The sequence below is a fragment of the Sorghum bicolor genome, chromosome 1 (genome assembly GCF_000003195.3).
Source record: "Sorghum bicolor cultivar BTx623 chromosome 1, Sorghum_bicolor_NCBIv3, whole genome shotgun sequence".
NCBI classification, from domain to species: Eukaryota; Viridiplantae; Streptophyta; class Magnoliopsida; order Poales; family Poaceae; genus Sorghum; species Sorghum bicolor.
In genome coordinates this window covers 12927655-12941453 of record NC_012870.2, presented here as the reverse complement: position 1 = coordinate 12941453, position 13799 = coordinate 12927655, and the positions used below count along the sequence as shown (strand labels likewise).

The window sequence follows — 13799 nt, the reverse complement described above, 5'->3', positions numbered from 1 at the left end:
GTGTTTGTAGCAAAATAGATGGAAGTGACGCAAGAAAAACAAAAGTTTCGACCAATGACAATAAAAGACGGACAAACTTTTTTAATGGCTCATATGAAATTTTGAACTTTTATAAGACCAATCTCAATGGAGAGTTTCATGGCACAGTTAACAAGACTATAAACTAGGTAACCGAGCCACGTAAGTTTCATGGAGATGAAACTCCTCTCTCATTTGATGAAACTTCTTCATTTAATGACTCTGCCAAGTCAGCAATTTTGCTTATGTGGCACCCTATTTAATGTGCATGACACTCTCATGAAACATGCATTGAGACTGGCCTAATGGCACACAAAAAGGACTCCTAAATATATATTTTGGCTAACATTTAAGCACCCAAAGTTACCAAAGATCTCAAATCTCCAGCACTTAGTATTTATCCTAAGTCTCAATCAGCCTTGGCAATGCCATGTTCGCGACCATGAATGTTCAGTTTTCATATATAAACCCACTCAAGAGTTGAATTAGAGGTTTAAACGAGTTTGGCCATTCAAATTTGAATTCAACTCTGGCAATGACGCTAAAAAATTGAGACCTCTGAACCTGAAATGAACCTTATTGACACCTTTTTTCTTGACCACGTAAAAACTTTGAGTGTCTCTGTATTAAAGTAGAGAAAAAACTTAATAACACATGTCTTAGGGCTTTCCCAATGCCCATAGGCTAATAAGGTTGTATGCCACAGTTAAAAGCTAGGCCATGCATATAAGGAAGATGCGAGCATGTGCGTCTTGGCAACATGGGGTGTGTAGGTCTAATACTTTTTTGTCAGAAGCAAGTTACCTTTGGCTAGAGCTTTTTACCCATTTTTTTCTGACGAGGTATCAACAGCTCTCACATACAACGTGTGCTTTACCGGGTTTTTGCCAGGCGAGGCATTGGTTCTTCTACAAGCACTTCTGATACTCTGCAAAACTACTAGCAAGAGTGATTTGGACCTTATACGTCGACGTGGAAATTGGAGCTCCTAGCCAGGGTGGAGCGATGGGGCTATGGCCTTAGCCCTAGAGGGGTTTCAAAAAAAAGTTATACATGGATGCTCGGACCCTACCTAGTATACTGAAAGCTATACTGTTTCAATGGACATTCATTAAGCCAATTTGCGGCGCCGGCTAGCAGACCTATGCCAACAGAATTCTCCGTCACGTCACATCACGTTAGTAGACTTGATGAAACTATTCTGCAACAGAATTTCCATGGAAACCCTACGACGTTGGAAAAAAAAAGAGTAGAAGAATTGAAGGTTCTCTTTCCCTTGCACTAATGTCGTAAGTACTGTGATACTATGATTCTAAGTGTTGCCGGCCATAGATGCAAACTAATAATTTGCCTCTAAACCTGTCAAATTAATTAACTAATGTTGCTACACTACCTACAGGAATATTAGGAGATCGCTGAAAACCTTGTTTGTGGCTGGCTGGCTGTCCTATGATGCCCCGCATGTAACTTGGATGTGACATGAATTAGATGATTGCTTCGATCTCAAGTACAGTAGGTCACCACGAAGGTGCATATTTGTGTTGCTAAGTACAAACACGTAGACAAAATGCGGGGTGAGCAAAGATATTACTCAGTTTGTTGTTGCTCCTCCCACTCTCTTTTCGTTGTGCCCTGCCTGCCTAGCTAGCCAGAGCCACAGGGTCGCAGGTAAAAAGAAACGAAGAGGGGTGATTGTACTTTTTTTTTCTTTGGCTCGCTCCGAGATTGCAAGCCCAATCCTACTCCTAGATACAGGCCTTGTTTAGTTCCTTGGTGAATTTTTTTCGCGATACTGTAGCACTTTCATTTGTTTGTGGTAATTATTGTCCAATCATGGACTAACTAGTCTCAAAAGATTCATCTCGTAAATTTCGACCAAACTGTACAATTAGGCTTTATTTTCGTTTATATTTAATACTCCATACATGTGTCTAAAGATTCGATGTGACGGGAAATCTTGAAAAGTTTTTGTATTTTGGGTGGAAGTAAACAAGGCCACAATACAAATTGTACTAAAACCACCATTGGCATCTGCATAGTTAAGATAGTCACTGTTCAAAAGGATGTATATATGATAGAAACCTTATTAATTGTTGGTAATTGCATTGACCCTCAGGGGTATATATATAGGTGCATATATGAAGAGATTTGGAGTACACAAGACAAGGTGTACTAGACCTAATAATAATAATAATCAATATTATACTTCTATGATCCTATCTTTATCTCTAGAGTTCATATATGTTTCCAATTATCTTTAACCATACATATCTTTTCTTCTAACATTCCCGCTCGATCGCAGCGGAAGAGGAGCAGACCATTCTAAAACGATATGAGTTCCAATTCTGGTGAACCTCCTTCTCCTAGGCGGCAGTCTGGTCACCCCCGTATCCATGGGCCACTGTTGCCGGCCATCCCAACACCTTAACTCACAACCAAAATCTACAAAACATAATCTCTATTGCTTGCTCTACTTCTTAGTATTGCCATCTACAAATAGTGGTTGAAGATTTAATTATGGCAAACCTCTAGGCGGTGGCGGTCAGGGCGATGGAGTGTAAAAAGAAAATCAGCTAGCGCCCCGTGATAGGGAGTAGCGGTTGTCCATATACCTTTTTGCGTGGATGCCAGCTAATTTTCCCAAGGTGGATATATAAGGAATGGCTGGGAGAAGTTTCTTATCATCCTATCAAAAAATCAAGATTGACTGTGACTTTACCAAACCGTTAAAGATGCTCTTACTTTCTAACAACCGTTTTGCGATATTTCATATTGTAGAGTGTAGACGCAATTGAGCTGGTTTTAGAAAAAATCTAAAAGGCTGAATTGTGAGAAAATAAACTATAAAAGCTAAAAGGCATAATTAATGAGAGTAGCTTCTGAGCTAAAATCTTATTGCTCATATCAATAGCACTTATAAGGATAGGGTATGCGTGCGTGGGTTCGGGTGAGTGTGCCCTTGTATTTGTGTGTAAGAGCAACTCTCCAGCAGTAGCCTTCAAAATAGGGCCTCTACTTTTCATTTGGGTGCTCCTCCTACTTTTGGGTGCCTAAAGTTTTTGCTTCCACTCCAATAGTACCACCTAAATGAAGGCCCCCAAATCTAAACTGGCAGACAATGACATGCGGGACCCACTCGTCATTGGGTCAAACATTTCGCTACCGCATGGCCACAAGAAGGGGAGGCTCGACGCTCGCGATAACCATGGCTAGGGCTGCTCCCGCTCATCGAGAAGAAGCCACTCTCACCAGAAGGGATGGCGGCGAGGCCCGACGGTGGAGGTCGGAGGTGGAGTTAGGGAGCGCGGTAGTGAAAATCAGCGCTGGAGGGAGATGGACGAAGCTGCGTTTGTTCGGTGTGAGGAGGTAATTGCCACACCTAGGAATGGCAACGGGTATGTACCCGATGGGTACTGGCCACCCGTACCCGCACCCGCCAGGTCAAAATCTATTCCATCGGGTTACCCGCGAAAGCAGACGGGTAAGAAATTCATTCCGTACCCGCACCCGACGGGTAATTCTTACCCGACGGGTATTCCATACCCGAAAATATACCCGAGTTCAACAGAAATATAACAACTTTCAGCAAGTTAAATATCACAACTTCTAGGAAATTAAGCATAATAACTTCCAGCAAATTAATAGCAGCACTAGTAGCACACCAGCCGCTCAACACTTCGTACGTTCAGCCAATCAGTTCATGGGCTATATGGGCTAAATTGCTTAGGTTGCTTACTCATTTTGCGGATATTTCTTACCCACGGGTTCGCGGGTATGGGTACTACTGTTCCACACCCGTACCCGCCATACCCGATGGGTAAAGGATTTCGCCCAATAACGTACCCGCGGGTACAAAATCTATTCCATACCCGCGTTCTTATCGGATAAAACCCGTCGGGTACTCGGGTTTCGGATACCCATTGCCATTTTGGGCCACACCACGCAGGATGGGGGCTGGACTGTTGGGCCAATAAAAATGGGGTCCGCAGGGAAGATTTGGGTGCCCACCCCAAATTGAGGGCTCTAATAGGGGCTCTGCTGGAGTGCTGTTTTTTACCTGGGCACCCATATTTAGCTATAGGGGCTCAAGTAGGGGCCCTGCTGGAGTTGCTCTAAGAGCAAGTATTATAGTGAGTTGTAAGCCAGCTAAATGCTGAGGTGGAGGAGAGAAGGAAGGAGAGAGAGGAAAAGCAGACTGCAAGCTTACAGCCAGCTTAGGCACAGAAACCAAAAAAACTTTATGAGAGAGATAAGTGGATCATGTATTAACAGTGAATAGCTAACTATTGTATGAGTGGGCTGAGAGAAAGCTACAAGGAACCTTACAGTCAGCAAGTGAGTTGTATTGTTAAACTTGCTCTAATAAATCTCATAAAAAAGACAATATGTTAAAAAAAGAAACAAAGAAGAGCAGTTTTCTTTTTAAAAAAAATAAAAGTTTTAGCTTTAACAAACGAGCCCTAAATCAGTCACTGTAGATCATTGAAAACTTCTCTTCGGCTATCTCCAACAGACATGACCCAAACCGAGACTTATTTCACGTGTATAGGTCGTACACAGTGAACGAGTAGCGGATCCAAAATTGTCATACTCCAACAGGGAACCCAAACACCCGAGACCTATTTTCTACCTGCCGAGCGCCGGTCACCTCCTTGCCGAGCGCCGACCGCCTCCTCCCTATCGAGCACCGCCACGTCTCCTCTCCACGCGCCAGCCACATCTCAACATGCGTCGGCCCTCATTCTCTCCCTTTCTACCCCAGTACAACCCCTCCCTCTCTCCCCTCCATCGTCAAGCACGGTGTCTCTCTGTCTTCCTCCCGGATCCGGTGGTCGCGGCCGAGGAGGAGCCCAGATCCGACAGCCGTAGGCGAGGAAGAACTTGGATCTACCGCTGTCGGCTCCCTGCCGTGTTCCCGCCCGCCTCCCACCCCGCTGAGCTCCGCCCGCCTCCCCGTCAAGCGCCGCCCACCACCCGGTCAAGCGCCGCCGCCCGCCTCCGTCCCTACGAGCGCCGCCGCTCGCCTTCCACCCCACCCCGCCGTCGTTGGGCCCACCAGTAGGAGCGTGTTTTATTTGCGTCCTCGTCTAGAGAGGACGTTTTTTTTTGCGTCCTGTTTTGACCGGTAGGTAAAATAGGTCTTCTATTTGGGTCACTTGTTGGAAAGTGTTTCTGCACTATGCAGAACCTATTTTGGGTATAGGCTGCATTGTTGGAGACAGTCGAGGGCAAAGAAATGGAGACCAAACGCTGGAAAGATTAGCGCGGCACGTAACGTGGGGGGTGGGGGCTGCCACTGCCGCATCCCACCCACAACCCACATCAGGATTGGAGCAGTCAACAGCCGAGAGCTGTCGTGCTGTGGGTTCTCCCCTCCCCCAATCATGGCGAAGCACCGGCAAGTCATAGCCGCAGATACGGTGGCGGCGCCCCACAGCAGCTACCAGCGTACTACTCCTAGTACGTACCGCTACTGCCGCTAGTGCTATAGCACAGGCCGGTTGGTTACTCGAAATGGTAAGGCGCCGCTTGGTGCGCAAAACGGCATGCGCGGCTCCGGGTACTACGTCGTCGTCCTCTTCCTCTCTCTAGGATAGCAAAGGAGTAGCCTGGTCCGCACCGGCCGCCACCGCACATCCACATGCATGCCGCCGCCGCCGCCGCTGTGCTCTGCTGCAACGCTGCTGCCGCAGCAGCCATGCCAGCAGCAGCAGCAGGTGTCGTGTCCTCTCCCAAATCATTCGCCCCCGCCCGCCCGGACCGGACCCCTACCATAGCATCAGTCCAGTCCAATTCTCTTCTGCTTTCCCATCGCTCTCGTCTCGCGCGTCCCTGTCTGCAGGAATCCACTTCGATTCAAGCCACACCCCACCCCGCAATGCTGCTGCTGCTGCTGCTGCTGCATAAAAGCAACTCTTCCTTCCCTTCCCCGTCCGTCGCGCTATCTCCTTCCCAGTTCCTCACCCTCATCGCACCACAGCTCCAAGCAGCTTGGACCAAGCTCTAGAAGAGAGGAAATTCAGAAGCGAGAGTCGCAGTTATCAGTCACAGCAGCTGTGCTGTGGGCTGTGGCCATGCTCAGCTTCTGCTCCCCTTCGATAAGCCGCCGGATTCCATTTCCAAGCTCTGCAAACGAACGAACAAGGAGGCAATCAAAGGTACTTGTTCACCCTCGTCTTTTTCTGATTCTTCTTCGAATTCATTCGCCGCTCATGTTCTCTTTTCTTCTTCTGTAATACTTGTATACTGCGCGGCTGTTTTTTCTTTTTTTAGGCGAGATATGATATGATACTTTCACTTTCACCGTCATCCGTCCATTCCATTCTCACCGGACAATCTTAACTTTACACTTGATATAAAGGGTCCTCTGTTTAGTAATTTAATGAAGGATCTCATCTCCGGTGTTCTTGCTATAGATTGTGATTTCATTATGAAGATACATATATAATATACATAAAAAAAAGAACCTTTGTGTTTGGTTGCTTTGCTGCTGCTCTTGAGCAGGCAGGCAGGCAGGTAGGCAGAGCAGGTGCTTCTCCCCTTGCAAGTATATGTGGTGTCCACACGTCTATCCCCCGTTCCGCTTCTCCTTTGTTTTCTTCCCTCTTTTGTTTATCCATCACTGTTCATGTTCTTGCACTCCACAGTTCACATGCTCTGCTCTCCCAGATCCATGTACCATGTAGGGCCGTGCCAATTATCATATTTATATCCCCCTTTTTCTTCTTGGCATCTCCTCCAATATTATTATAGAACACTCTTCTTGGCGTTTTTCCCCCTTTGTCAAAATGGAACAGGAAAGGAAGGCTGCCAGTCATAGCAGCAGATGGACAGAGAACGAGCGAGCATAGATGAGTGACACATGCTTCCTTGCTTGCTTGGTTCCTCCATTTTAGGCCCCAAAAAAAAGGTTGCTGCGTGCTGCAAGATCCTGGACAGGAGACGTCATTGTTTACAGTTTTTTTTTTCATCATTGACAGTTGCATAAAAGTTGGCAACAATTTTTAAGATCATGGTTTGAATGAGTTCCCATGCACGTTCCTCTGCTTCTTGCAGCTCATGCTGCTTCCTCTCTTGTGTGTTCTTGCAGCGTGCACTCTGACTGAATCGAACACAAACTGATTGCCCGCTCATCGATGCTTGTGGTGCTGATCTGAGCGATGAACCAGTTCGTCCCTGATTGGAGCAACATGGGAGACACCTCCAGGCCGCTCGGGTGAGCATCACTATCTCTGATTTCTTGATTGATTGATCGATGAAGCAGAGACATCTTCTTCATCGATCGATTGATTGGTTTCATCTTCTTCCTGCGAGAGGGAGGGAGGGATTACCCAAGATTAATTCTGCTGTGTTGTTGCGTGCAGAGAAGACGATGACCTCATTGAGCTGCTCTGGTGCAACGGCCATGTCGTCATGCAGAGCCAGACCCACCGGAAGGTGCCGCCGAGGCCCGAGAAGCAGGCTGCGGTGGTGGCGCCTGCGCCACCAGCTCCCGCGTCGGTGCCGCAGGAAGACGAGGGCGGCCTATGGTTCCCCTTCGCGCTGGCCGACTCGCTCGACAAGGACATCTTCTCCGAGTTCTTCTACGAGGCACCGGCACCGGCAGCGGTGGCTGCGGCGGCGGCACCGGTGGCGCCGGTGGCCTCTGGTGGCGTTGGCACCGAAACCGACGCCGGCAAGTCGTGCAGGGACGACGTTCCAGCGGGGGCCGACAGGCGCGGGGCGTGCCCGGTGGTGTCCGAGGACCCGTGCGACCTGATGCCACCGCCCAAGTCGACGCCCGCGTCCTGCTCCAGGCAGCAGACCATGAGCCTGCCCAACGGCGGCGGCGACAATGCCGGCGACCTCTCGGACCTCGTCGTCCGGGCGGGGAGCGCGGGGAAGTCGGCTGCGGCGGCGGCGGCGGTGGCGGAGGCCGGCGCGTCGTCGATGTTGAGCGCGATCGGGTCGAGCATCTGCGGGAGCAACCAGGTGCTGGTGCAGCGCGCGGTGGGCGCGCCGGGTCGCGCGTCGGGCTCCGGCTCCGGCACCGCGAACGCGAACGCCATGGGCGGCGGCAGGGGCAACGAGGCGTCCTCGTCGGGCCGGTCCACCTACTGCTTCGGCACCGCCACCACCACGACGACGACGACGACGACGACTGAGCCGACGAGCACCAGCAACCGGAGCAGCAAGCGCAAGCGGCTCGACACCGAGGACTCGGAGAGCCCCAGCGAGGTCTCGTCTCTCCTTCTTGTTGACGACGAATGCCCCGTCCATCCCTCGATTGCTTGGTAATAACGCGCGGGCCCCGGCAAATGCTATGATGATGCAGGACGCGGAGTCGGAGTCCGCCGCCATGTTGGCGCGCAAGCCGCCGCAGAAGATGACGACGGCGCGGAGGAGCCGCGCCGCCGAAGTGCACAACCTCTCGGAGAGGGTGAGTGACGACTGACGACAGCTCCCTGTTAGCTGTTGCCTCGTTGAACAGTCGACGACGGTCTCTGACATGGATGTTTTTGGTCCCAATGCAGAGGAGACGGGACAGGATAAACGAGAAGATGAGAGCCCTGCAAGAGCTCATACCTCACTGCAACAAGGTTAATTAGCAGCTCCATTATCACTGTCATGATAACCTGTGGACGACAGTGTTTTATGATACAGTAAACTAGTTGAGTGATAGTCTTGTAATTGCATTACGTGAAGCAGACGGACAAGGCGTCAATGCTTGACGAGGCGATCGAGTACCTCAAGTCGCTGCAGCTGCAAGTGCAGGTCAGTGAGACAGCGACCACGCGCGTCGTCCTTGTGCTCAGCTCGCCGTGCAACTGCAAAAGTCGGTCATCACTGACACTAACCGTAGGCAACATGCATCCAGATGATGTGGATGGGCAGCGGCATCGCGGCGCCGCCGGCGGTGATGTTCCCGGGCGTGCACCAGTACCTGTCGCGGATGGGCGTCGGGATGGGCCCGGCGGCGGCGATGCCGTCCATGCCGCGGCTGCCGTTCATGGCCGCCCCGCAGCCGGTGGTGCCGCCCAACGCGCAGGTGAACCCGGTGCCGGGCTACCGAGGCCACCACCACATGCCGGCGGCGGTGGGCATGGCGGAGCCGTACGGGCACTACCTCGGCGTCAACCACCTGCAGCCGCCGCCGTCGCAGGTCCGGCGCGTCCCCAGCTGGCTGCTGCCTTTTTTTTTTCTTCTCCATATGCTGTGTGCCTGCCTGTGTGTGTTGCTGACAAGTTTGGGCAGCACTACGCGCAGGGCGTGGGCTACTACCCGCCGCCGCTGGGGGCGAAGGCCGTGCAACAGCAGGCTCCAGAGCTTCATCACGTGCCAGGCCCCGGTGCCAGCATGCCGGCCGGCGCCGGCGCCGCCGCGCCCGGAGTGCTGCTCCCAGAGAGCGCGCCAAGCAGAGGACCAGGTACGGATACGATGCCATGCGCTCTGCTCTTCTCCTCATCTTCTGCTTCTGGGATGGATCACAGGCTCGCAACAACAAAGGTTCCCCAAAAATTTTGCAGTTTTTTTTCAAAATTCCTCAAGGATCTTGCGGCACATGCGTAGAACATTAAATATAAATAAATAAAAAAATAATTAATTATATAATTTATCTGAAATTTATAAGACAAATCTTTTGAGCTTAGTTAGTCTATAATTATATAATATTTGTTAAATTCAAACGAAAGTGCTACAATATTTATTTTTAAAATAAATTGCAACTAAACAAGACCAACATGTCTGGATGGCTATTACATCCTCACTGTACCACCAACCAATAATGAAATATTTAGCAGCTTTTATTAACGACAAAAAGAAAGGAAAAGAAGCAACCTAAAGCAACCCTAGTGGCTGTCCAATTTCAGACACACAATTAGTGTTTTGCTAGATTTAGGCCTTGTTTAGTTCGCAAAAATTTTCAAGATTCCCCGTCACATCGAATCTTTGGTCGCATGCATGGAACATTAAATATAGACGAAAATAAAAGTTTACCTGTAATTTGTGAGATGAATCTTTTGAGCCTAGTTACTCCGTGATTGGACAATGTTTGTCAAATAAAAACGAAATGCTACAGTAGCCAAAAACAAAAAATTTTGCTAACTAAACAAGGCCTTAGCTCTAGCGTTGGTGGTTGGTATTGGTACATTTTTGGGCCCCAATGGAAGCACTACGCAATGAGATCAGAACTGAACTGGGGCCTCTCTTTTCTTTTTTTTCGCTCGCCCTGTACAAGAATATGTTGTTCGCGTGAGTGTCCAGGGTTTTGCATCTTGAGTTCGCGGCGAATAAACTTTTTAGAGCTTGGTTCCCTCAACGCGTGTAAAGCGAGGGACAAGTACGATACGATACGGTTTTGACGGCGCAATGGAGTGGAGCTACTATTGGAGCCTAGCTTCCATCATTTGCCAAGGGCATCTCTAGCGTGAAATCAGACGAGTTAGAGTTTAGATTACGTGGCTCAAGGTTTGCCACATCTAGTTCTATAGTAGGAGTATGCTGCTAGATCGTTTTGTGGGACCCATGTGGTACGTAGTAAAGGATCCTCTCTCTCCTCCTCACGGTCAGCCCTCAACGAAACGATTATATAAACAAATGGTAGAGAGAGCTCCATTCTCTGATAGTTTAAATGGAGAAGTGTTTTTTGACTAATCCACACTAGAATCAAGACAACTTTTTGATGTTTGGCTAGGGAGAAATGATTCTCAAGGAGTGCTGTCGAATGACCTCTGATTCTTAGTTCCAGTTCCTTAATTCCGATCCGTGATAGAGTGATTCTATAGTCGATTAGTGAGGAGCGTGGAGAGAAGGTGGAAAGTGATTTAGGTGAGAATTGGATTTAGAGTAGCGAAAAAGCAGTTTTTTCTCCTAAGTCCTAGTGTAAATGGAGAAGTGATTTTTGTGAGTTTTTTTCTTTTTATTTGAGAATAGGTAATTCACGTTAAGAAACTCCTCCAAACACCACGTCAAACTTGAACACCGATTTCTTGCTCTAACAGACACTTATACATGCACGCACGCTCACTCATGAACACATACACACAGGAAAGCTAACCAGCTAAGCTACATTTAGTTTGCGAGTCGACTTTTGACCACAATGAAGCTGCTCTCATATGTGTTGTGTACAGTGTACTTGTGTTGCTTTCTTATTTTGCCGTGCTGAGATGAAATTCTTTGCCTCTAGCACAATGCACAAGTTCCTTTTACTCTATAGGCATAGAAGGACAAAGTCACAAAGCTTTCTTTTGAAAAGTAAAAGTAACAAAGCTGCTTACAGAAGGGAAAATGCAAGAAAATGATGGGCTAGAAAGGAAACTAACCTTTTGGAGTTCAGCTTCAGCCCAATCATTAGCAGCACAATGGAGAGGAAGGTTATGTGCTCTAAAGCTTTTGTTTAGTGGAGTAGCACCGAAAGTAACATCTCTCACTTTTGGGCCCTTATTAACAGCGCCTGAAAAAGCTCCCTGAGAAGTAAGAACAGACACATCGCGACGGATGTGGAAATGCCTAGCGTGTACTCCCAGTACTCCGTCCATATACAAGCCATACAAAGGCTGTGTTTGGTTCCCTTTGCTAAATTTTAGCTAGCTGAATTTTAATCACTTTAGTAATAAAGTTCTAAACATATTGACTAAAAGAAACTAAAATAGTTTAGTTCTATTAGTCATTTAATAGTAGCTAAAATAATTTTAGCTACCTAAAATTTAGCAAAGGAAACCAAACATGCCCAAAATAGACAGGCTTCGACTATGTACTATAGTGGACGAAGAATCAGAGCCGAAGAGGAAAAAAAATAATGATTCCTGTTAGCTCGTAATTTATTTAGAGAAGAGAGAAAAAAATGTGGTAACCTGTATGATGAACAATGCATGAGTTAGGCCCTGTTTGGCACGGCTCCACTTCACTAGTGAAGTTGTTTTTTGGGGCTTCAGCTCCATGAACAGCTCTATCGGTGGAGCTGGAGCCATTTTGGTAAACTGTTTGGCAAAACAACTTTTTTCTTAAAATGTGCTCTCACAGACCATCACGTAGGATGAGGTGAAGCTGGGAGAAGCCACTATTTTTGGCTACTTCACACTCCAAAGCTCTGTGAGAGCACGTTTTTAGGGGCTTCATTGGTGGAGACATTCTATTTTACCCCGTTTGGCACAAAACGGCTCCAAACGGCTCCTGAAGCCGCTGGAGAAGCCGTGCCAAACGGGGCCTTAGAAGCCGGAGCACAGAATCCCTTCCAAATAGCCTCTATATATGGCCCAGTGTCTATAACTGTAAACCACTGGCTTATTTACATGCACTCATAGTTACTTCAATCATCTATGTTTTATCCTAATCTACTTCAACATATATGGAATTCTAGATTGAGGTGGACATGAATATATTCAAACGAGGCCTAACCAATAATAAACATTTCATTTACGTGCTCAATATACTCATGTTATTGTGAGGACAGCAAAACCCTACCTAGTGGTATCTCATGAAAACTACGTACCGTCTGACCATTGTGCCGATAAAATTCGGTAATGAAAGAAAAATCTGATGCAATTGGACAAGATAAGGTTGCGATGTTACAGTAGGGTCCCTTTCCACTTGTACCACACTTGAAAAAGAAATAGCTGGGATGGTGGGAGAATATGTTTTCACATATATGCCAAAAGTTAGGTCGTTCTACTTAGAATTGCTCTGGAACGTCAATTGTGTATTTGTATTGTACCCAGCTTAATTCGTGGCCATGAATACACTAGTCAATTGGTTCATATCCATGTTCACATATGTCCATGCATGGGTGGATTTTTAGCATCATATTGCAGTTTAACTAATTTAATTCGGATTTTATCTGATTTGTTCTTCCTTTTTGCAGGGTGACTAACCAAAAAGGACAAATCACATGGCTGGGCTGATGTTTAATTAATTTGACAAGTATGAAAGAAAAAAAATAGACTGCACAGAAGGAAAAGCTGATGAAATAACAGGGGGCATTTTCTTTAGCAGCCCTATTTTGGGATCTGTGCGGAAATTTAGCAAGGGATTGATCTCTTAACAGATTGTACTTAGCATGATTTTTTTTAGTTGGAACCATGCTAACTATAGTCTTTAGTTTATCTTCTCAATTCTTGGGTTGAGATGGGTACACGTAGCTGAGACGGCTAAAGAGCCGGTGCTTCTGTTTTGCTGTCTCTGCTAGATTCAAAGCAAATGAGAAGTTCATGAGCTTATTATGAAAACACCAAAAGCAACTGTAATTGTTGGTGTTTTATGAGTTGTGCAGTTACCATTGTATATAATAGAAGCGCTCAAAGAGCAAATATTTTTGTTCTTGTGCTACTGAGAAAGTTTTTTTCCCTTTACTGCTGATCCGGCTTGTATTTACTACGATTGTCTTCATATTGTCCTTGTCATATTGCTTACACCATTGACAAATCCTCAATGTATGCTTAGCTCTTGGTAAAAGTTAAGTGACCTTTTCAGGTGCGTCCACAAAAGTTCAACTTTGGATTGTTTTCAAAGGATAAAAGTTACAATGTCATAAGCACATATAGACAACAAACACAACCAGATTTTTCAATTTCTCCTAGTAGTGTGGGGTTCTCCTAGTGTTTTACCATTCAAATTTTAGTACAAACTTTCCCTAGTAAATACCTCCTAGTGAGAATTCCCTAGTGTTTTGACTGGTAGTGTTTTATTACTAACTAAAAACACTAGGAGAATTCCACTATTTTGGTAATGAAAAATATGTTTTGGATATCATAAGATCGATGTCCAAAACATATTAATTACTCCCTCTGCGTTAAACGTAGGTCATT

At 46.9% G+C, this 13799-nt stretch overlaps 1 protein-coding gene across 4 annotated transcripts; it reads left to right on the top strand.

The window, feature by feature from the left end:
* Positions 5824 to 13368, top strand: LOC8062228 (transcription factor PIF1). Of its 4 annotated transcripts, none has more exons than XM_021451254.1 (9): positions 5824 to 6176; positions 7109 to 7234; positions 7383 to 8235; positions 8333 to 8437; positions 8532 to 8597; positions 8707 to 8772; positions 8861 to 9160; positions 9265 to 9504; positions 12857 to 13368. In XM_021451254.1, exons 2-9 carry the CDS (start codon positions 7179 to 7181, stop codon positions 12863 to 12865), a joined length of 1695 nt encoding a protein of 564 aa, XP_021306929.1. In that variant the 5' UTR covers positions 5824 to 6176; positions 7109 to 7178; the 3' UTR covers positions 12866 to 13368. The 4 variants fall into 4 exon arrangements, with proteins under 4 accessions (XP_021306929.1, XP_021306928.1, XP_021306930.1 ...); XM_021451253.1 differs by having other exon boundaries at positions 5827 to 6176; positions 9253 to 9504; XM_021451255.1 differs by having other exon boundaries at positions 5840 to 6176; positions 8876 to 9160; positions 9253 to 9504.